Source organism: Mus caroli, unplaced genomic scaffold, assembly GCF_978045245.1.
Source record: "Mus caroli unplaced genomic scaffold, Mus_caroli_1 scaffold_2, whole genome shotgun sequence".
NCBI classification, from domain to species: domain Eukaryota; kingdom Metazoa; phylum Chordata; class Mammalia; order Rodentia; family Muridae; genus Mus; species Mus caroli.
This window is the reverse complement of record NW_028227257.1, coordinates 103,337,707-103,360,412: the sequence shown is the minus strand read 5'-3', so window position 1 is coordinate 103,360,412 and position 22,706 is coordinate 103,337,707. Positions and strand designations below refer to the sequence as shown.

The 22,706-nt window shown below is 40.2% G+C and overlaps 1 protein-coding gene across 2 annotated transcripts in view; it reads right to left on the bottom strand.

The window, feature by feature from the left end:
* Positions 1-838: 838 nt before the first annotated feature.
* The window catches only part of Ccdc141 (coiled-coil domain containing 141), a 172,184-nt gene continuing 150,316 nt past the window's right edge, over positions 839-22,706 (bottom strand). The window contains exons 20-26 of one of the 2 annotated variants that reach the window (XM_029474525.2): positions 21,594-21,788; positions 19,964-20,147; positions 15,629-15,741; positions 12,103-12,219; positions 6,428-7,281; positions 3,551-3,723; positions 842-2,940 (exon numbers count right to left, since the gene is read on the bottom strand). In XM_029474525.2, coding sequence (XP_029330385.1) covers positions 2,759-2,940; positions 3,551-3,723; positions 6,428-7,281; positions 12,103-12,219; positions 15,629-15,741; positions 19,964-20,147; positions 21,594-21,788 — 1,818 coding nt within the window. In that variant the 3' untranslated portion in view covers positions 842-2,758. Of the gene's footprint in view, positions 3,724-6,427; positions 7,282-12,102; positions 12,220-15,628; positions 15,742-19,963; positions 20,148-21,593; positions 21,789-22,706 lie in introns of both variants that reach the window. The other variant, XM_085834745.1, reaches the window with a different exon arrangement.

Here is a 22,706-nt window from a genome sequence, read left to right as displayed (position 1 = left end):
AAGATTTCCTGTAGAAGTCTTGTGGATTAAGGAGGATTATTTCTGCAAGACTCATAGCTAGAGCCTGAATCTCCCTGGATCTGTCCATACAATAGAAGAATAATCATTCTACCCTTACATCCCCCACACAACCTCTAAAAAGATTTAAGAAAAATCCAGCTGGGTTTATTTTTATTTACTTCTGACAACCTTTCATCTGGAAGGTCCTTATTAAGCATAAGTATGTCATGGGTATTGGGGACATAATGAACAGGGCTGTTTTGGATCCTGTGGCTAGGGATCCTCAGTCTGTTGAGAGGCTCAGATGAGTGGTTATTACGCTGTATATCAAGAGGCGTGACACAGGCCAGATGCCAGGTGGCTGCACATGGCAGGCATGTCTGCACTGGATTGGGTAGACCAGAAGGCTTTTGGGTGCCTCATAAAAATAGGGGATAGGCAGAAATGAAGCCACAGGAAGACAGGGGAGAATATAATAAAGGAAGTCCAATAAAGAGGAGTCTAGGAAAAGGAGAGAGCAACAGAGTATCTGTAGGTTGGAACTGTCACTTTGGGAAGGAAGAGAGGACAGTAGACACAGTGGAGGTTGAGACGTTAGCTATGTGGTGACGGAACTACACGCTGCCTGAGGGAAATCAGGCAGCAATCTACTGAAAGTCATGATTTTCAAATGTTTTGCATGTTACAAAGAATCCAGCAACACAAAATAAGAATTCCTATAGTATATTTATTTTGGAACTAAGTGTATAAAGCTACACCCAATGTCAATATAAGTTTTTATTGGAATATCAGAACAACAGTGATTTTTCCTCCTTCCCAGCAACCCACTTTACATGTCTCTGCCTTCCTTTGGTGTATTGAGCACATGTATAATTTTTACTTTCATTCCATTTTGATCTTCTTTTTGAAAATATGTTTATATTACTGCCTAGAATAGGTCCTAGAAGTGGATAGATATAAATTATGTATTTACTTTTAATTCATCTTAGGCCTTACTTAAATTTTCTCACATTTTTTTCCCATTTTAGTTCATTGAGAGTTCATACATGATGAATTTTAGTCATTTTCATGTCCCCTCTGTCACCGTCCTCCTCTGCTGCTGGAACCGTTCTTTCCGACAAACCCCTTTGTCCTTTTCCATGTTTTCTGTGTATGTGTGACCCACGGAGTTTCCTTGAGGTGCTTCTAGGCATGGGTGGGAAGCTAGTTACTGCAAGATGGACAATTCATCAGTGGCCTGGAATTTCAATATACAAAACTCTTCAGTGAAGATAGGAACTCTATCAGTAAGGAGACTCATACTTAAGGTGTTTTGTTTTTGTTTTTATTAATTAATAGAAGAATAGTCTTATGGCTAGCTTAGAATTCCTCGCTGCTGCATGAATATTCCACTCATACCCAAGATGGATGAGATATTTACAAAGCTATTTGAACTATATCTTGAATACCCACATAGTATTTTTCTCCAACACATGGGCTCAATTTATACACACATACAAATGTGCATCTCTGGGGGATTTTACAGGTCTTAGTGGGTCATACATCATGATAAAGGTCTATATCATTTGGCTCCCTGAAGGAAAAATATTAACTGAAGCGAAACAGGTAAAGTGAACTTGCAATTCACAAGCTCTGGCAATCTTCAAACCTAAATACAACCAGGGTGACAGCATTGGAACAGAGACCTCATCAAATTAATAAATGCTAGAAAGTGTGACAGGATGGAATTTGTTACCGGTTTGCCTCCTTTGGGCGTGAATAGATTTTATGGTTTACCTTCCACATGGGCCATAGCAGCTAGGTACGATACGGAAAATCTTAAAACTGGACAAAATAATGAGAGCGAAAAGATTGAGGTCCTCAGGATGACGTGTATATATAAGATTTTAATAGCTTTCTGTCAAAACTTGAAAGAAAACAGTTACAATTTTTTAATTAAATTGTATACACAGGACAAGAAAAAATAGGCCAATTTTTTACTAGACTAGACATTTCTTATCTTCCACAACATTCAGTAGCTTTTTAATATCACATCAAATATATTCTATTTAAATATTTTGATTATTTGTAGACAGTCTTCCAGCAACATAATTAATTTCTTCCCTTCATCAAAAATCTGTAATAAATTATTCTTTCAACTTAAGATTTTACCCTAGCATGACAAAGTTTAAAATATGAAAACAAACACCTCTCTTATTTTTTTTAATAATTCGTATTAGGAATCCATACAACATTCTTCAATATTACAGAGATAATTGCACAAAAGAAGGCTAGATTTGTCTTCTTCTATCTTACCCAGACTCCCTCTAAAACACCCTAACTATATCCTCCAGAGGTTACCGTCCAGAGCCTTTGAAAAGGATGTAGTTGTAAGAAGTTAGAAAGGAATTTAAACTCTAATTCATAGAACATCAGTCTTACCCTCCCCCAAGGGAGTAGTTGGGAATTACATATTAACAGCGCTCTTTTCATTTAATATTCTAAAAGATCAGAATCTGAAAGGGATTTAATGGGTAATGAGTAACATGATGGCAAATCACACCAAGCATTGTAATGAGTCTTCTCTTAGTATTTTTCCATTGGCTAGATCACCACAGGACATAAAATAAAAAACTTAGTTGTCAAGAGGTAGATGAGCCCCTCTTCCAGCTGGGAAAGGGAGGCACTGAGATGCCTTGTAAAGGGCTACACAGTGTTCAGCAGCAGCAGCAGCAATATCAGATGCAGTAGGACCTGCCTACAGTTATGCACAGGATGGTCAATGCACAGCAGTGGAAGGACGGGGAAAACTGGTCCCCTCCTGCAGCCTGGATGTCATTTTGACATGACATTCAGAGCTAATAGAAAGGTTGACTCCATTTCGAAGCTGATGGCACATCTGTTCTCCAACATCAAGCCCAAGAGGCCATCGTGAGGAATGGTTATTGATAGTGACATCCTCTGACGTAGGAATGTAGAGTAGGTTGAGACAGCATAGGTCAAGTTTGTTTGGTAAACAAGATCAAAATGTGAAAAGCACAGTTAATGGAAGATAATACAACATTGAGAATCACAACCTCAGTTTGATGCAATGCCCTACAAAGAGATGGTTATGAGTGCAGTGAAAGAAGTGAAAAACATTTGGATTTGAAAATTAGGTCAAAACCCTATGATCCTTGTGATCTATGTGCGTATTCACATGCCTTTAAACAAGAGATCAGCTTATTAGACAGAATTTCTCTCCTCCTAGAGTATGAAATGTATCATTACTCACTGTACATAATTTCCCATGTTTCCCAAGTATGTTAAATCGTAGAGAAAATACAACTATTTCACCTAGCAGTGGGATTAGTCAAAGTGGAGATAAATTGGTGTGTGTGTGTGTGTTGGAGGAGCGCTTTGTGTGATGCATGAGAAAATAAACAATCATATTGTCTTTTAGGCTCATAACAATGTCCATTGATGGCAACATGTCACTATCGTGTAAGTAGCCAGTATATTACTGATACACTGACATAGATGATACACAGCATAATCCAGTTTATTCTCGTAATTGGTGGCCCATGATTACCTGTCACATGGAGGATGGCTTTGGAAGACAGGGTGCCACTAGAGTTTTGGGCTTGAGCCACATAGAGGCCAGCATCTGCCTCACATACCTTCGGAATGAACACCGAATGCTTTGTGTCCTTGTGCAAGACCTGTAAGTGTCCATCTGCACACAGTTTCTGGCCCTTCTTGAACCTAAAGCAGAGAGTCGGTTTTAAGTCAGGCTCACTTCTTGATTCCCTCATTCCCAAGTTCTCACTGCTCTGACCATCAGGCCCATTCCCACTGTGGTATACCCTAGAATTAGCAGCGATTGTCTAGCTATGGGAGACACCAAGGATACTGTGTATCAACCTGTAGCCAGAAAATTATCTCGACTGACTTAGATCATGTTTATGAAAGTTCTGTGATAATATTTAACAGTTAAAATATTATAGATGAAAATACATATATCCAGTTACTCTTTAAAACACACATACAAAACAACACACACACAACAACAAAACTCAGGCCATCTGGTCATCCAGGGTCACCGTTTCCTTGTGGCAACAGTTAGCTAGAGTGTGAAGTGGCACTTGCATATCCAGCCTACTTCATCCTCTCTGCAGCTTTTAGCAGCACTTGTGACTCCCATTTGACCTTGGTATGGCAGTGAGGCTTGTTGGCCCTTTGTGTTAATTTACCAGAGCCTCCCAGCAGGACAAACGCACAGTGTGAAAGGAGGGACTTTCTACCACTCCTGCTGAAAGGAGCTCATTTTATTGGTGAATTAAATTCATTAGAAGACAATGACTCCTCGTTATAAAATGCATTTGTGATATGACATTACACTTTGATGTATGACATGACATTACACTATAAGTGACCTATTTCTCAAATTTCTCCATGAGCATGAATACTTACCTGGATCATCTTAGACAGCAAAGAATTGATATCTCATACTCTACATCTATTTATAAATACTTCCATACAAGGACTGATGAGAAACCCAAGTCAGTTTTCTTTGTATGTGTCTGGAATATATGTATATGTGTGGGCATGTATGTATGCACATGTATGCATGTGTGTATGTATGTGTATGTATGCATGTGTATATGTTATGTGTATGTATGCATGTGTATATGTTATGTGTATGTATGCATGTGTGTATGTGTATGTATGCATTTGTGTATGTGCATGTATGCATGTGTGTATGTACATGTATGGATGCATGTGTGTCAAGGCCAGATGCTGATGCCTCCTTTACTGCTCTGTATTTGATTGTCTGAGTCAGGGTCTCCCCCACAGAACCTGAAGCTCACTGATTCAGCTTCTATCTCCACCACCCTAGGACCGAGATTACAGATGCCTGTCACTGTATCCAACTTTTAATATGAAACCAGGTCCTCATGCTTGGTCCAGCTCCCAGGGTCAATTTTTGTCCCCGTTACTTAATTGATACTTTTGCATCTTCAGAGTGTCCCGGGAATGCATAACACCTTGATAGCCTATCAACTGTTCACTGGGAAAAACTCTAGATCTGATGCAAAATGGTTTTATGTTTTACAATTTGCAATAGTTCTCTAACAATACATATGCCACCATTCTTCAGTGATATGTACTAATGGAGCTGTTTGTTTGTATGGAGAAAAATAAGAAACACCTCAGACAACATCTTTCCTTGGGGTGAACTAGTATTTAATTATGAAATAAATAACTGTTGAATTCATAAATACAAAAGGTTTTATTTGTAAAAAAAAACATGCAATTGCAAAAATAACAAAACAAAAAAGTGCTCATTTCTACACTTACGCAAGTGCAGATTCTTGTACTATTTGAGCCCCAAAATTTTCTCCTAAATTCTTTAGATATCTGCTTCACAAGTCAAGTACCATCAATGAGACATGCACAAACAAAACAAATCGTACAGAAAATTTCTGATAAAATATTAGCCTGTCAGTATAAACTCACCGACCCTCCTTAAGTGTGTTTTTATGTGAGTTGGCCTCAGGATGAGAATCTTGTGAAGGTTTAGAAGTAAGTCCCATGAAAAAGCTAGAACAACTTTGCTATTCACAGCAAGTGGTTCAGAGCCTTTGGCTTTACGGTTTACTTTTACAAAGGTAACCATGTCTCTAGAGTGAGGTCCCACTGTTCACGGCTCAGGTATTACATCACTTTCCAAAAATAAGCTTATTATCAGGCACCTGGAGCAGCTATAAAAGTATTTCCATATTTTATACCGAAGGTTTTTGGACAGGGTTTCTTTGTGTAGCCCTGGCTGTCCTGGAACTCACACTGTAGACCAGGCTGGCCTCAAACTCAGAAATCCACCTGCCTCTGCCTCCCAAGTGCTAGGATTAAAGGCGTGTGCCACCACTGCCTGGCTCCCAAAGGTATTTTTTGAAAGGACCCTTAGCAAAACAAATTATCACAAAGGTGCCCACAGTTCTGTCGAGAAGATGAAATGAGTGAGAAGGGGAAGAAAAAAAAATCTACGGTGTCTTAGGCTTTTTAAGTCCCTGAAGGGTGTCAAGCTAAGACAATGCCATTCCAATGTAGAAGCAGACAATAGGGTTGGCATTTCAAGACCTGATTATTAAAAATGAGGAATGTTAAATGGAAAGATAACCAAGCAGAATCAACTTCCAGGGCTTCTGGGCAGTGTGTGTGTGTGTGTGTGTGTGTATGTGTGTGTGTGTGTGTGTGTGGTGTTCAATCATTATATTAGATGGTTACTCCCCACCCCCACGGCATTACAAAGCTTTTAGTTAAATGAAAGTGGAGACCAAAGCATGCAGGGTTGAGTGTCCTGAGGGTTAGTCAGCCAGCCCTGAACCTCTAGGTTAGTCCACACAAAATGAGATACTCTCAGCAGTTATTTATTTCTGTCTATGGCTTGTCATTATAGGCTACCCACCATGTCAGTGTAGGCTCTGGGAATCCTGTTACTTCGACTTCCAAAGTCACCGGGGAACCTTCCGTGACAGTTACATTGGACAGCAGCCTGGAGAAATGAGGCGCCTGGCCAGCTAGGCTGACCACGCTGTTTTCTGCGGATGAGTTTTTCTTGTCTCCTTGGGGACCTACTCGCCTCTGATAGTTCCCGCTGGTGTCTGGTTGAGAGCCGAGGCCAGGGGACACATCAAGGGCAGCATGCAGCCTGTCTTGGATTTTAGTGACGTTAGAATCAGCATGCACTTTCTCCTGCATTTCTAGTGAGCTCTCCCGAGCCTGGGAGCATTGCTGTAAAGCTTTGTCGTGCACTTCATGGGGCATGCTCGCTGGACATTTCACATTGATATGCAACTTGGTACTCATCTCTGCTGATCCTCTGGAGGCTAATGAGGATTCAGCTTTCAACTGTGGATAGGGCCTCTCAAAATGACTTGTAAATGTGTCTTTCTTACTATGGCCCCCATCCGCAAAAGCAATGGGTGAGGGAAGAACAGAATCCTGGGCCTTTCCTAGACCACCTGTCCCTGGATGCATCCTGTAGCCACTGATGTGCAGGGCGAGGGCAGAGGAGCTGGTAAGTTCTTCTACCTCCATGTCTGATGGTGCCAGAGGGGACTCAGGGCTCACTGGCAGTGGAGGCAAAGAGATGTCATCAGATGAGATACACTCAGATTCTTCTCCAGATAGCGTGTCTTCTGGAAGGATCAGACCCTGGGCGCTGACCTCTTTGTCAGAGGAGGTCTGCCTCAAGTCCATGGGAAGCCTATCTTCTCTTGTTCCATTGATGGCCAACACATCTGCTCCCTGCACCTGCCCCTTCAAAGGAGGAAAGTCAAGTTTTCATTAGGTGGATACACTTTTTTCCCCAGCCTCCCACTAAAATGACGCCCAGCGTGAGATGAAAACCTAAGGTAAGCCTCAGGGAGATGGTGCCAGAGTCCCTGAACTCCAGATGTCTATTGGGAACTCTCCCATGACCATGACCAAAAATATTCAAAGCGCCCTCAAGTGAACTGAAATACTACTTAAGAGCCATAGGTAAAATTCTCTCCCGACCAAATTCTTATTCAATTCCTACTTCTGTTCAGTTATCTTAGGAGGGGGGTACTACAAGTGTGTTTATCGAATAAGTGATTTCCTGAAAGCATAGTAAATTATGCCTTTGACACTAACCAAGAGTTACCCACAGAGCAGTCATTTCAGCAAGCAACTAAGGTATATTTTATGTAAATATTTTTTCTGACCACATTCATTTGGCTCTTGGTCCTTCTGCGTTTGTTATCAACATGGAAATGGGCAGACAGTCCTCCAAGTCATTTTAAAATGTTACAATCACTACTTTTGAAGCTCAATGAGGTATAGTTTGCCAAATGTCTACACTTTTCACTTATGAATAAAGTATGCAAACATTCACAGGTAGCAACTACCGTTTCTAATTTTCCCAGCATGGAATCACTGTTTCCATAAGACACTTGCATCTTTCCGACGAGTTCTGGGAAATCAGTTGGGAAATTCCGCTCTGATTTGCTGACCATGACCCTGTTCTAAATTTGTTTCTCATACATCTTTCTAGGCTCTCTGCTTTCATCCTGATTCTCTTCCCACACCATCTCAACAGGTATAGTTAGCTTTTGTTTTTGTTTTTTGTTTTTCTGCTAGGTATGTGATATGTATACGTTTACATATGTGTGTGTACTCACTGATGTGCATATGTGTGTGGGTGCCAGGCATCCACACTGGCTATCTTCCTCCATTGTTACTGTTGTTGTTTTATTTAATTTGATACTTGCAGGCTACCAATTCACTAAGACTTGTGTCACCAGTGGGCTTTAGTGAGCCTCCTGTCTCCATCTCCTTAGAGCTGCTTTTACAGGCACACAGTGGGACCGAGCTTTTTACAGGGTATTGGGAGCCTGAACTGAGTCCCCATGAGTGTGGCAAGTACTTTCCTGACTGAAGCTTTTCCCCAGTTCCCGCTCTTGGCCTTTTAATCTTCTATGCATACCCTTCCTCTAACATCCCTGGCCATGTATATACCTAATGATACAGTGCCTTTTAATTCATTATAACACCTCTGCCCTGGTTCTTATGTCTGGCATGACTGGTGAACTTTGATTTCCACAGGTAGGCACAATCAATTGGGTTTATAATCACTGCCTTTGCGTAGGGTCAGTTCTGGAAAGGAATCATACTGTAGACCCATTGACCTAACTGAGCAGAATCAATCCTCAAAATACATTGCATAGGGAGAAGTGCACACCACACATGTAAAGGAATACCAGACCCTTTGCAATCCTAATTATCTCTACATTAGGTGTTCTTTCTTTAGGATAAAGAAGATTCCTCGGATTAGTGGGAAGTAAATAAAAATACTAGGCAGGGGACTTTCTGTACAAAGGCCCACGGAGGGCTCAAGGACAGACAAAAGGGGACCAGAGACCTTAGGACCCTTGTATAACATGGTAAAGAAAGGGATCAGAAAAGGGAAGAGAGCCTTTACTCTTCTTCGTCTCCTGAGGCATCAGTCTCTGTAAAGTCTAACACCCATTCCATGCCCTGATGAGAAGAACCAGGGGCTATCCTCCCAGCCTGATAAGCACACTCCACTGAACTCTCTCAAAGAGAGGCACTTCCATTCTGTTGCTTATTAATTCTCCTGCACACAGCAGGGGAGACAGAAGGAAAGGGTCAACCTGGCACCCACGGTATCACTACAAACAGCTCATGTTTATGGTGCAGTCCTGGGAGAGCCTCTTGGTCCTCCTGGAAGAGGCATTTTACTGATATCCAAAAGGACCAGGCTACCTGCCCACCTCTGGTATTAGTTTCTGTCATTCTGGAGGGGAAACTATTTAATGCCCCTTTGCCTGAGTTTCTTCAATTCTAACATGAGATTAGATCAGATGATTGTCCAATCCCTCCTAGCACCTCTCAGTGCTAGCATCCAAATCCCTCATCAGCTACCAAATGGTCCCATGGCTTTAGGCAAGTCCTTTAATACTCTGTGCTGCCATTTAACCTTGGGAGTTTTCGGATATTGCTATGGCTTTAGCTTCAGCACCAAGCCTAGGGATAAAACACCAGCAGTTATCTGTTGACAATGCTATGTGCATTACATTGGTGCGATTGTTTATTGCCTTCTACCCCTTCCAGGAGTCAGGATACATGAGAAGGACCTCACTATCTCAGAAGAAACTTCCTGTCGTAAATATCTTTTTATAATCATTCTGTAGAACTGTTGTTGTTGTTGTTGTTTTAGTTTTAGTTTTTTGTTTTTTTCCTGAGGAAGACTCACAGCATTTAAGGGTATCAGGACTGAGTTCAGTGTGCTCCTAGGTTTCTACCTGGGGCTTTCCTCTAATTTGCCCTTTGGAGGTTTTGGAGAATCATTACATCTGACCTATATGTAAATAGGAGAGACAATAAGCGCATACGTGTGATTGAGCTGCTTGAGAATGAAGCGCACTGCTGCCCGTTCATTATGCTGTCTGTACCAACGACAGCAGACAGAGCAGGAAATGATGCCAGTCAGAACTCTTGACAGCTGTAATTGGGGCCTTCACTTGATTGTAAACGACTGATGATCTAGTGTGTCTTTTAATTTATTTTAAAATAAAAGTCACCTGTCAGTGAGAATAAGTTGCATCTGTTTTATTTAAAGGCATCTGTTTCTTTTTTTTTTTTTTTTTTTGGTTATTTTCAAGACAGGGTTTCTCTGTGTAGCCCTGGCTGTCCTGGAACTCACTTTGTAGACCAGGCTGGCCTCGAACTCAGAAATCTGCCTGCCTCTGCCTCCCGAGTGCTGGGATTAAAGGCGTGCGCCACCACGCCCGGCTGCATCTGTTTCTTTTAATAAAAATAGATAAAAGGAAGATTAAAAAAACCCTTTACTAGGTATAAAAGGTGAGTGTGGTTGCTTTAGCAGCAATGACTTTTGTTTCTGAGTCTTTATTAAATGCATCTAACACATGATATAGGAAATTTTATAGAACTAAAAAAATAATATTGTAACAAATCAAAAATATTTAAAACCATAGATTTTAAAACTTGGTGTATTTAATACTACTCTTTATCATGTTAACTGGTTGTCTTTGCACATGAATAAGGGATGATATTGCTCTCCAAGTGGGATATTGGTTATTCCCATTGATATTTGTTTTCCTAGTCCAGGTTAGGCAGACAGCAATGCTATGAGCATGAGTCAGGAAATAGCAAGGGGATGTTGCATTTTGCTCAGCTGTTAAGAACAATGACATCATTGCTCAGCTGTTAAAGACAATGACATCATGAAACTTGCAGGCAAATGGATGGAACTAGAAAAATATCATCCTGAGTAAGGTAACCCAGACCCAGAAAGACAAACATGGTATAGACTCATACATGGATATTAGCTGTAGAGTAAAGGATAATCATGCCACAATCCACAGACCCAGACAGGCTAAGTAACAGGAGGGCTCACAGAAGGGGCACAAGGCTGTTACAGATTTTATGATACATAAGACCTTCACTCCCTCCAGAGAAGTTCTTTCTCTGGGTAAAATGCCAGGAGTGTTGCAGGTAAGAAACCCTGACTTGGATAAGAATAACTAAGGACCATTTGATAGGAGATTGAAGTCAGATAGATGACTAAGGCTAGCCAGCTTTTTTTGTACTTAGAGGAGACCCAGGTGTAAAAGGCTCCAAATTGTACCACTCAAAAAGTAGCTTGCTTCATGGTATTAACGCTGGCTAGGAGCTGTAGGATTGCACTGGACTTTGACACAGATTCAATCTGGGGGAAAAAGACGTATAAAGAATCTAGAAGAATTGTACTCACTGCAAGAAAAGAAATCTTGGTTCATGAAATAACTTACAAATTGTGTGTGTGTGTGTGTTTAACTCTTTTATCATAGAAGTATATTTTGTTAATTTGGGGGCTGCTGGGAAACATGTTTGGTTTGCTTTTCATCCAGGAGAATAAAACTAGAAACAGGCACATTGACAAAGAAAAAAAATCAAGCCTAACTGTAATACAGCAGCTACAAATAGAGCCTCTTATCCATAGGGAAGGCCTGGAAGGGTCTGGCCACTTAAACAAGACCTTTGAAAGCCTTTGTATCCATGAGTATTTGCCATCCCCTAGTTAGCTGCTTTAATTTACATGTATATGATAAAAGGTTTAAACATCTGTTTAAGTAGTATTTATATTTTAGCTGGATTCGGTACCTTAGTACAGATGCTTAGAAATATCATGTGGTGTTAGAGTCTAGAGGAAAAACATGGAGCCTGGTTTTATGTACTAATATTTCCTAATGGTTCGTGTAAAACAATTTTAAAAGCTTCCCCTTTGGTAATGCTCTAACAGGTTTTCAAATAAAATGAAATAAGATTGATGAAAAGGTCATTAGGCAAGAGATGGGAGAGTAGATGCTTATCGCTCTAGGATTCAGTAGAGGGGACCCAGAGAGAAACCTGAGAGAGAATGACCAAGTAAGGGTAGCTAGCGAAAACTCACAGTGAGCTTATATTCAGAAACTTGACTTGATGGGTGAGACAGAGTTGATATATATATATATATATATATATATATATATATATATATATACACAAATCTCAAAGACAAAATAACACAGGGTTGAAGCTAAATACTTTCATTACCTCATTCCTTTCTTCATTGAATGTTTTCTGCTCATCCTTCCCTGGCTCCTTTAGCAGATCAATGCAAAGGTCATGGAAATCTTCCAAATTTGAATTCATCTTTGGAACCTCTCCCTGCTGTACAAAGCAAGTTTAGTGAGAGTGAGAGCTAGAAAAATTAGAGAAATAATGCCATATGCTAACCACCCGGAAAAAAAAATAAGCCAACAGCAACTTTTCAGTAACTGCATTCCACAAGAGACCAATGTTCCACTTCAAGCTCCCAGCTCTCTTCTTGCTCAGCCCTTTTTTAGAGCTCATTGCCAGTAAAACCAATGGTTCCAAGGCCCTGTAAAGAATGAAGTGACTGTTACTGTAGGATGTTCCTGCCAGCACATTCTCTGAAGATGGGAATCACTGTATAGGACACTTTAAGCCACTAGGAGGCTGAAGGGCATCAGTGAGGAAGAAATGATGAGGTCTCTGGAGGAGAATAAAGAGGAGAGCCCGGGAATCCACACACGCAGACTGGGAGAATATCGGAAAGAGGAAAGAAATAGAACAGTTGGGAACACAGGCTGTCTCCTGAGAGTATTACTCATTCCTGTATTTTATGGGGCTCAGCTTTAGTCAGAGGTAGTGGGGCTTTACACACTGGCAGGGGGTCAGGTTGAGGGCCAAGCATTTGTGGAGAGAAATGGAGGCACAGGTGCATCAAGTGTTGGTGGACATGGCTGCAAACAATGTTTGTATTATAGTAGAAGATTGTTGTGTGTTCATCACGGTGTTAGATGGTTATGGAAGCAGGCACATTTCCCAAAGTGCACATTACACTTGCTCAAAGAACCTACTGGGGAAATTGAGCTTTGAATCTCTACTCTAAAATGAAACTGGTTTGTATTACTGGATGAGTCACTCGGCACTAATACGCACTTGGAATCTAAACCACAATGGCAGCTGTTGTGGAAAGAATTCTTGGTGTTAAATTAGATGTAACTTCAAATTCCAGATCTACTATCAGTGGCTGTGAAGACTCAGGGACAGCACTTCTAATCTCCTTGGACCCATATCTTTCTCCTGGAAGACAGAAAGCAACCCTCCTAGAACACACTTTTAATCCTTAGCCTAGGGAGGCAGAAACACTTGGATCTCTGAGTTTGAAGTTAGCTTAGTCCACATGGAGAGTTCCAAGACAGCCAAGGGTTATATAGTGACAACTCTGTCTTATAAACAAACAAACAACACTGGAAACCAAAAAGTATCAAACAACAAAGGTATTCTCTCCATCTCAAGGTTCCTTGGAAATCACCAGAGATGATAAGTATGCAAGCCTTTTTAACGTGTCAAACTGGTACACAAACAGCAATGAATTTTCACCACTATTTTATCCTTTTCAGTTTGTGAATCCTCTCTTTAATAGCTCCCATATAAGAAGAGTTGGGGCCCTCAGGAAAGCATTAGTGAATTTGTAAAAGAGATTTAAGAGACCCTTTGCGCTCAGACCTCATAAATTTGGAATGAAGTGACTACAGAGAAGCAGAAACTCCAATGGTTAAACCACCTTCATCTTGACTTCAGACTTACTAACCTCTGGAATGGTGAGAAACACATTTCTCTTGCTTATCCATCACCAGGACTATCGTACTTAATATAGCAGCTGGAACAGACTAAGGCGAATGAGAAAGATCACTAGTGTTATCGGTGAGTAACAAGGGAGGAATAAGGAAGATTTGTGTAGGGAAACTGATATTTCTATTTAACTTTGGGTATGGATAACATTTTGATAACTAGAGGGTCATGCACTTGAAGTAAAAGTCTAGTAGTAGAAACACTAAGGAAGGTCAGACAGGAACTGCAATGAATCTAGAAGCAATGGAGAATGTGACAGGTCTCAAAACCATGGAAGGGTCATGTAGTGAAGGCTTTTAACATAAAAGGACGTGAGCCCAGCAATATTCAGAAAGGGGAATCACACCAGATATAGAATCAAGGGACTTGCAAGTAGAATAAAAGAGTATCTGAATGCTGGATTGGAAATGCAAAATAGCAAAATAATCCTAACTGAAGGGAGTGACCAAGGCATAGAAAATGAGAGAGTAGAGGCAGGTTGCAGAAGCAGTTCTTCCAAGAAGAACAGAGCCATGGAAATTAAGGATGGAAAAGAATCACATTTGAAGAGACGAGATTTCATTAAGCTGAAGATGTCCAATATAAAGGAGGGTACTATAGATGATGGCCAGCAGAGTCTGAGAAAGGAGGATTTTCATTTTATACATGTATAAAATGGAAAAAAAACAGGAACCCAGGGAGTTGAAATAGAGGTGAGATGTTTACAAATATAATCTAGGATATATGGCTTAGTCACACTAGTAGTTTTGCAATTGTAAAATATTTATACAAGGTAATTTTGCATAGCATTTCAATTAAATTCTTTAAATCCACATTGGGGAATTTATGTGTCGATAGCACAAAATACAGCAAAAGAATGAAAAAGTCAAGCACAAAGATGTTCACTGCAATGTGATGAAAAAATGATAGAAAGATAATAAGTTGAAAAATCTCGATGCTTAACAGAAGGGAAATGGCAACGTAGTTATGTAAGTACCCAGTTAAAATTCCCCAGTTTATCTAAATTGAGTCAATGTTCAAGTTTATGACATGGAAAAATCATAAAACTCTTTGCCATAAAATATGTAACTCCACCTGAATGGCAAGTTCACTAATAGGCGTGAACCACATGATGACACACCCAGTAACACTGAACAGCTTCACACCCAAGCCTCGGGACCACACTGGCATCCATTCCAATCCATGGGGTTAGAGAATCTAGTCCCATAGAGATTAAAACAATTTACCCAAGTTGTAACCCAAAGGTATTCCAAGGCAACTGAGTTCTGATGTAGAACCTATGCTCTTGGTGACATAGCTATTACCCTCAACCAGCTCACTTCATTAAGTTGTAAAAGCAGCATCAATCAAAACATTTCAGAGCATAACAACATATTTTTCCTTTAGTTGGCATTTGTCCATCATAGCCATCATAAGTATTTACCCTGTTTCCACATATTATTTTATTTTAATTCTATGAAGGTTGTGATGGTTAGCTTAAGACTTCCATAGTACTACATGCTCAATAAAAGCAATACCTGAATATTAGTGTTATTTTCTTTGGTGCCATAATTTGGAGGAAGGAAGCTATCACATCTATTATTTATGAACATAAACCCAAGAGTCCTTAATATAAACTTTGCTTTGGTTTTAACGGTACACATTTATCCTCTGGGATATGGTCCACAGAAATACAAACAAGACACCTTAATTGTATTTAGCCCTCATTCCCAGCAACATTTTTCTCTGCAGTGATGGGAAAGAAACAGGATTAATTATCACAACCCCCCAGATAATCATGTTAGAATGCTGTGAAACAAATGTGCATATTGTGCCTCTTGAGAATTTGTTGTAGAACATCCCTGTACCAGAAGACATTTGATTAACACATTTTTATTTATATCGCTTGATAATACATATTCTAGAAAGAAGAAATTACCATCAGTTTTTCTTTAAGTTCCACGAGAGACCCACATAACTCAGTAATAGATTCAAGAATCTCCTTGTGTCTTGTGACAATCTTCTCCGCATATTTCTGCCCCTCTTCCAAACCTGGGAAGGAGCAAAGATAAACCTATATGTAAAGAGACTTCTTAACAAGAAAATAGGAAAAAAACTGGATGCCAATTCATCTCCTAAGTGTCTTTTGTAAATGCTGGTGGATAGTAATTTCCTAGCAAACACACAATGAACAGAAATCAGTGAATGCAGGCATTTTTAAAGGCCCAGTGTTTAGATATATTTGGATATTGGGTTGCGGGGTAGGGAGGGATGAAGGTGAGACATGGCCTTAAATTCACTCTATAGTCTCCATTTCCTAAATTCTGGGATTATAGGTGTGCGCCATTACCCTGTCGGGATTGTGGTTTGATTAGGAAATATCAATGCTAGTCTTGGTTCTCAATGCTATGTTCAGAGGTTGGACTGTTGGAAAGGATCCAATGACCTCTGACTGAATCAGTGGATTTGTTCGTTGCTCAGTTAGTAACTGAATTGACTATTGGGAGGTAGTAGATCCTGTGGAAAGTGGAGAGGATCAGAGGAAATGGGTTGCTTGGGGAATATGCCTTTGAAGAAATATCTTGTACCTAGGCTTTTCTTTATCACTCCCTGTTCTTTTGGATGCTGTAATGTGAGAAGCCTTCTCTACTACACAGTCTTGTTGCCAAAACATTCTATCGAACCCAAACCCAAAGAAGTGGAACAAGGCAGGCATGGAAAGATGGCTCTGAAACTCTGAGCCAGCTATTTTGCCACAGTAATGGAAAACTCACTAGCCCAGGAGTCCTAAAATAGAGTGCATTTGCTGCACCATTGCCACTTGTATGTAGCCTAAATAATGTCACTATATTAGTGCTCTAAAGACACAGTACGAATCAGGGTTTCCTATCCAGGACATTCAGAAATGCTTCACCACTTGGAAAATATACATTTCCCAGGATGACATTCAAGGCTCTCTATCATCTCCTTGGAACCTGTCTGCCACAGATGTGTGTAATTTTAATTCTCTGAAATAATTTAATCCAAGGACAAGCTGAGACAGTAAATCTATGTTCAAATATTCCTACATATCTTTATCTCCCCTATCGCTATCTCTCTATCTCTATCCATACTCTCTGTGTGTCTTTCTATCATCTCTATTTATATCATATCATATCATCTATCTATCATCTATTATCTATCTCTATATAGTAAAAGAATGGGCCTTGACCACAATCTCTTTCCAGTTTATGAGTTAGAAAAATCAATTTGAACTGGATTAAAGAATCAATTTCAAGACCCAGAATGTTAAAACTACTAGAAGAAAGCACAAAGAATCTGAGTGGAAGTTTTCAGATGAGACTCTGAAAACCTAGGGAACAAAAGCAAACCTAAACAAATGGGAGTGTGTCAGAGGAAAAGGCTCCACAGAGTGAGATGTGGAGCAACTCGCCAAGGCCATGTGCGTAATGGGAGACAGTGTTTGCCTCGGATTTACATCTGATGAGGGGTTCATATCCAAAAGAACTCAGGCAATTCCACAACCATGTACCACCAAGACAGATCTGAAAGCCATCTGGAAACACACTCCTTATGAGAGGATACTCATTCTGGGCTATGGGTGTAAGAGTAACTGAGTGCTTGCTTCGTATCTCGGAGTCCCTGTTCTGGTTCCCTTATCTGTTGCTTTGGGAACATACCAACCAAGAGCAACCTGAGGAGGGAAAGATTTATTTTGGCTTATTGTTTATAATCCATCATCAAGAGAAGCCAAGGGAAGAACTCAAGGCAGGAACTGACTCAGAGGCCATAAAGGAATGCTACTGACAGGCTTCCTTGTTTCGCTTGCTCAGTTACTTGTCTTATATAACTCAGGCTCACCTGCTCAGGAATGGCACTACCCATGGTGATCTTGGCATCCTCAAACCAATCAGCAATCAGTAAAATGTCCCACAGACATGCCTACAGGTCAGTCTGACAGAGGCAATTATATTTTTTTCCTTTTTTTTATTAGGTATTTATTTCATTTACATTTCCAATGCTATCCCAAAAATCCCCCACATGCTTCCCTACCCACTCCCCCACCCACCCACTCCCACTTCTTGGCCCACGTGTTCCCCTGTACTGAGGCATATAAAGTTTGCACAACCAATGGGCTGACGGAGGCAATTATTACTGAGATTTCCTCTTGATAGGTATGTCTAGGTTTGTGTTAAATTGACAAAAACCTACTATGACAGGCCCCAAACTCAATCTCTAACACCAGTAACAGAAGAGAAAAGTCACACATATAACAAAAGACAAGCATTTGCAACGTGGTGACTTTTAGGTCTAGATCACATTTCTTGACTGCAGGTACTGTATCTTCTTTGTTTTCACACAATCAATACAGATACGCATAATAGGCAAAATAGGCATTCACTATCAATTTCTGAGATACATTTATCTGCATTAAAAGTTAGGATTCTGACTGGTAAGATGGTTGAGCACTTGCTTTCAAGCCTGGTGACTTGAGCTAGGACCCTGAGAGCCACATGGTGTTGTGAGAGAACTGCCTGCCACAGGCTGTCCTCTGACCTCTATATGATCACTGTGGCATACATCTCTCTACCCCACCCAAAATAAATGCAAAATCTAAGTGTTCAGGGTTCAGCAATGCTTTAGTTGTCTGCATGACTTTATTTCATATTCTCAGCATAATTGCATAATGCAATTTAAAAGATGTATAGTTTCTTGGTCTGGTGAGATAGCTCAGTGAATTAAGGTGCTTGCTGCCAAACCTAGTGACCTGAGTTCAAGTCCCAGGACTCACATGGTAAAAAGAAAAAGCTGATTCTGCAATTTGTCCTCTGACCTCTAAATGGCCTGTTTAGTACACACACACACACACACACACACACACACACACACACAGGCATAAAATAAAATATTTTAAAAGGTGTGTAGACTCGATAATAAATGTGTGAAAACTCATAGAATCCATATTTTCAATCATAGTATTCTATTATTCCTTTATTCTTGCAACAGTTACTGAGCCCTTAGTATGTACAATGATGCTCAAGTTAACAGGCAAGGCTTTATGTCTCATGGAGATTACATTCTAATGGGGTAATCCAAATAACAACTAACATGTGATAATGCACATATCAGTTAGTAATAAGACTCAGAACACACAAAAGGCAGGACAAAAAACTCTGCAAAGTATAGAAGATTATGGCTTTTATAGGGTGTTTGTAAGTACTTACCATGTCTTGACATTGAACAGGTACTATATATTAATACAGCATATTATATTCTCCCCCTTGCAAGCACAGAAAACAGACAAAGGGGAGTCTATACTATCACGTGTAAAATAGAGACAGATATCCGCAGTGCTAGTGATGCCCTTCAGACTTTTTCTTACAGCGTTTACTAATGGCAAGAGAGAGACATCTGTTTCTTCTCATTAGCTTTCCAGATTATATTTTAGTGTTTGTGCATTGCTACTATTTTCCTTTGGAAAAAATAGACAATTTATTCTCAAGGATTGCCTATTAGGCAGTACAGTGCATCTTGCATCTGTCTGGGAGTAAGGCTGCATACTGTGGACTGAATGTCTGTCGGGAGCTGGAGTGGCTCTGGGCAGCCAGAGGATGATTTCTGAACCACCTTCTGATGTCTTGCTCTGGGCTGCCTTTGCCTGGTCCCTGGGGATCTCCCTTCGTCTCCCAGGAGTCCCATCAGAGAATCCATGGAACTGCTCTCTTAGCATTATTGGCACCAAGGGACTTCCTTTATGGAGAGGCTTCTTCCACTCTCTCATCACGGAGGAGAAGAAAGCAGTCATGGAGTGACAAGAGTTCTCCCGTGTGTTTACAAGTGAGTGGAAGACGAGGGAGAGTTCTCTAGTCATTTCTTCAATCCACAAATCAAATTTCATGGGAGCGAGAGGACGGAAATCCTTAGGGGAAGTTTTGAAACCAGCATCACGGAATCTTCTTACGCTCACAGAATCACTTAGGGGACATTACACTCTGTGTCTTTATAGAGTGTGGTTCTGGTTCTGAGAATAGAAAGGATCCACTACAGAGTTACTAGGGAAGAAGGGCTGATACCAGAGAGTTTAAAACCAGGCTTCATCTCCTACTGTGGGAAGAACAGTAGGGGCGTTATTCCCTACTGCTTACTTTTGCTGGCTGTAGAACAGACTTTTCTCAGCCTAGGTGGGGATAGTGAGGGCTTTGATCTGTTTCCTGCTGGATCAGTTTCAGAATAGATTCGTTCATTGGCAAATCACTATCACACATGAGCTCACCATATAAGCGTTGAGCAAGGTCAATGACCTCCTGAATCCTTTCTTCTTGCTGGGGCACCGAGGGAGTAATAAACTTATTGAACTGCCTGTGGAGGATGTCCACAGCTTCCCTTGTTTGGCACTCCATGGAATACTTCCCAACTCTCACAACAGTGGCACTTGCATCTTCATACCAAAAGTTACACTATATTCAAATGGAAGAAAGCAGAGTCAAGAGACGTACGTGTCCTTTTGAAGTTCTTCACACTGACCAAGGATGCTTCAGGTTTTGATTTTCTCAGACTTTATGTTCATATAGTCTTTAAACTTTTCCAAGTCATATTAAAGAAAATATCAGCACACAGTCATATATATTTGCAGGTGTACCAGGGCACATATTTTAAAAGTATAATTAAAGAATACACACAAGAAAAGTTAGAAGGCAAAAGTGTAGAAATAGCTTTGATTCTCTAGCCTTCCTAGATTTGCCTAAAATATAGTTCTTAAGACACTGTTGTACACTTCTAAGAGCAAGCAGCAAAATCAGTTGCTCACTAAAAAGAATAGAAACATTGGGTAGATAATACTCAAAATTTACTATAATCAACAAACACTGCTATTAGTCTACAAGAACAAGTAATATATATATTGAATGAAATTTAGATATGGGTCAAAGAACTATCATCCAAAGAACAGAATTCTACCTTCATGAAATAAACCTAGTCATTATTTTGAAGCACAGTGGAGGTATGAAACGATTTTTCTCTAAAAATAAGTAATCGTGACAGGAGGAATGTCTGCCCCAGGCCAGAGTCATTTGTGCTAGGTAAAAAATAGCAAAACAGGACTCTGTGAAAAGCTAGCATTAAGTAAGTGCCAAGAAGCTTCAATAAACCTGTACATCATGTTTCACAGAATAATACGATCATCCATAATGTGGTGTTAAGTCCAAATACTCAACTGTATTAACTGTAAAGACAGTTTGTATGTCAGAATAATAGGCAACAAAGGACACGCAAGACTCTTAGGTGTTGTTTCTCTGATATAAAATATGAGGCAGTGACCGGACCTTGTCAAATGTCATATGTTTTAGGTGGACTACCACTGTCCCCTTCACAGTAACAAAGGTTACAACACCAGTAACGAAGCACCTGAGATATTCCAGTCTCAGGTTATTCTGAAATGCTTTCAAATGTTGTGAAATAAGTAGGCTGCTTGAGTGTTGAGGCAGCTTTCTAGCAGTGGTTGTGTGGTATCACTGGTTAGACAGTTTGAATAGAGGTGATGGAGAAATGGAAACTCTGATGGTCCTGGGAGAAGGAGTAAATTAACCAAAGCTTTCTTCAGAGCCACTGGACAGTGCAGAAAAACAAAACCCTGTGCAGTTCATCGCCTTTGACCAGACAGTTTCACTTCTGGGAATTACCTTAAATCAATAACAAAGGGGAGCATGGCCAGGGCTGTCATGACAGCAGTAACTAATACTGCATTTTTTTTAAAAGGCAAGATTTTTTTCTTTTCTTCTGAAATAGAGTCTTACTATAGAGGCTAAACTGTACCTGCGCTTGGAACCTCTTACACCATGCTCAGGACAATGCCTTTTCTGAAGTAGCAATATGGCAAGAATAGAATTATAACAAGAAGAAAATACCTCCTCTATTACTTCCTGAAGATGCTCAGTCAGGTCCAAATTCATTTTGTAATCTGTCACAACTTTGTCAAAGTCATCCACGTTCTTTTTCAAATCCTCCATGGCTTCCGAAAGCATGTTAGCTTTATTACTTGGATAACTTAAGAATGAATCAGATGTCTTATTATTAACTTTTTCCATTTTCTTCCTTAGAGCCTGTATGTTGGGGGGGGGGTAAAAGGTTTTTAACAGGAAATTGTATATTAGTTATGATGTTAGTGGTAAAACAGAATAACTTGGGAAAATGTGTTGCCTCCACAATTCTGGTATCTTAAAATTATAATCACTGTAAGTGCATTTTGGAAAGAATAGGCTCTCTCCTAGATATTTTATTCAGTCAGTATTCATAAATAAATAACCTACAAATAATCTAGATCATGTATATGTAATGTGTATGTGTATATGTATGTGTATATGTATGTGTATATGTAGTCATCAGGAGCTCTGGAATCTATGATAGACACTCTGAGCATGTGTGGGGACAAGGAAGGAAAGAGAGTGAAGGTCACAAGAAGGAAATGTGTGTGCATGCATGAACAGGTGATAAGAAGCATGAAAACACACAGACCTGTGTGTCTGGCAGAAAGCATTCCAGTGCTAACACAACATAAGACATCTCAACATGCATCACTGGTGCTAGAGTACAGTGATGGGGCCAGAAGGTCCGATGTATTGCTGCAGCCAACAGGGCAACCATACATGCCGGTGGTCATGGTGACTGTCAAATGCAAGAGTCTAGAATGTTTTTAGAATAACCTGTGAGTGTTTGTAGAGACAGTTCTCACCTGGCTTAACTAATAAGCAACATTTACACACACTGAACACATGCAACATTTACACACACATGGTACGCCCAGAGCACACCCGTTTCCTTTGTTTTCCGGTGTCAGCAGGAAATTTGAACAGTGAATAAGCTAGAAAACTCTCAGAATAGTGGCGCGCTCGATTGCAGGTGATAGAAGTTGTTCTCTGGGTAGAAGGCTGTCATGTATCATTCTATGAACTCTTTCCTGTCCATCTGTTTAAAATCACCATCACATGACTGGATACCAAGCACATAACTAAACCCTTCCC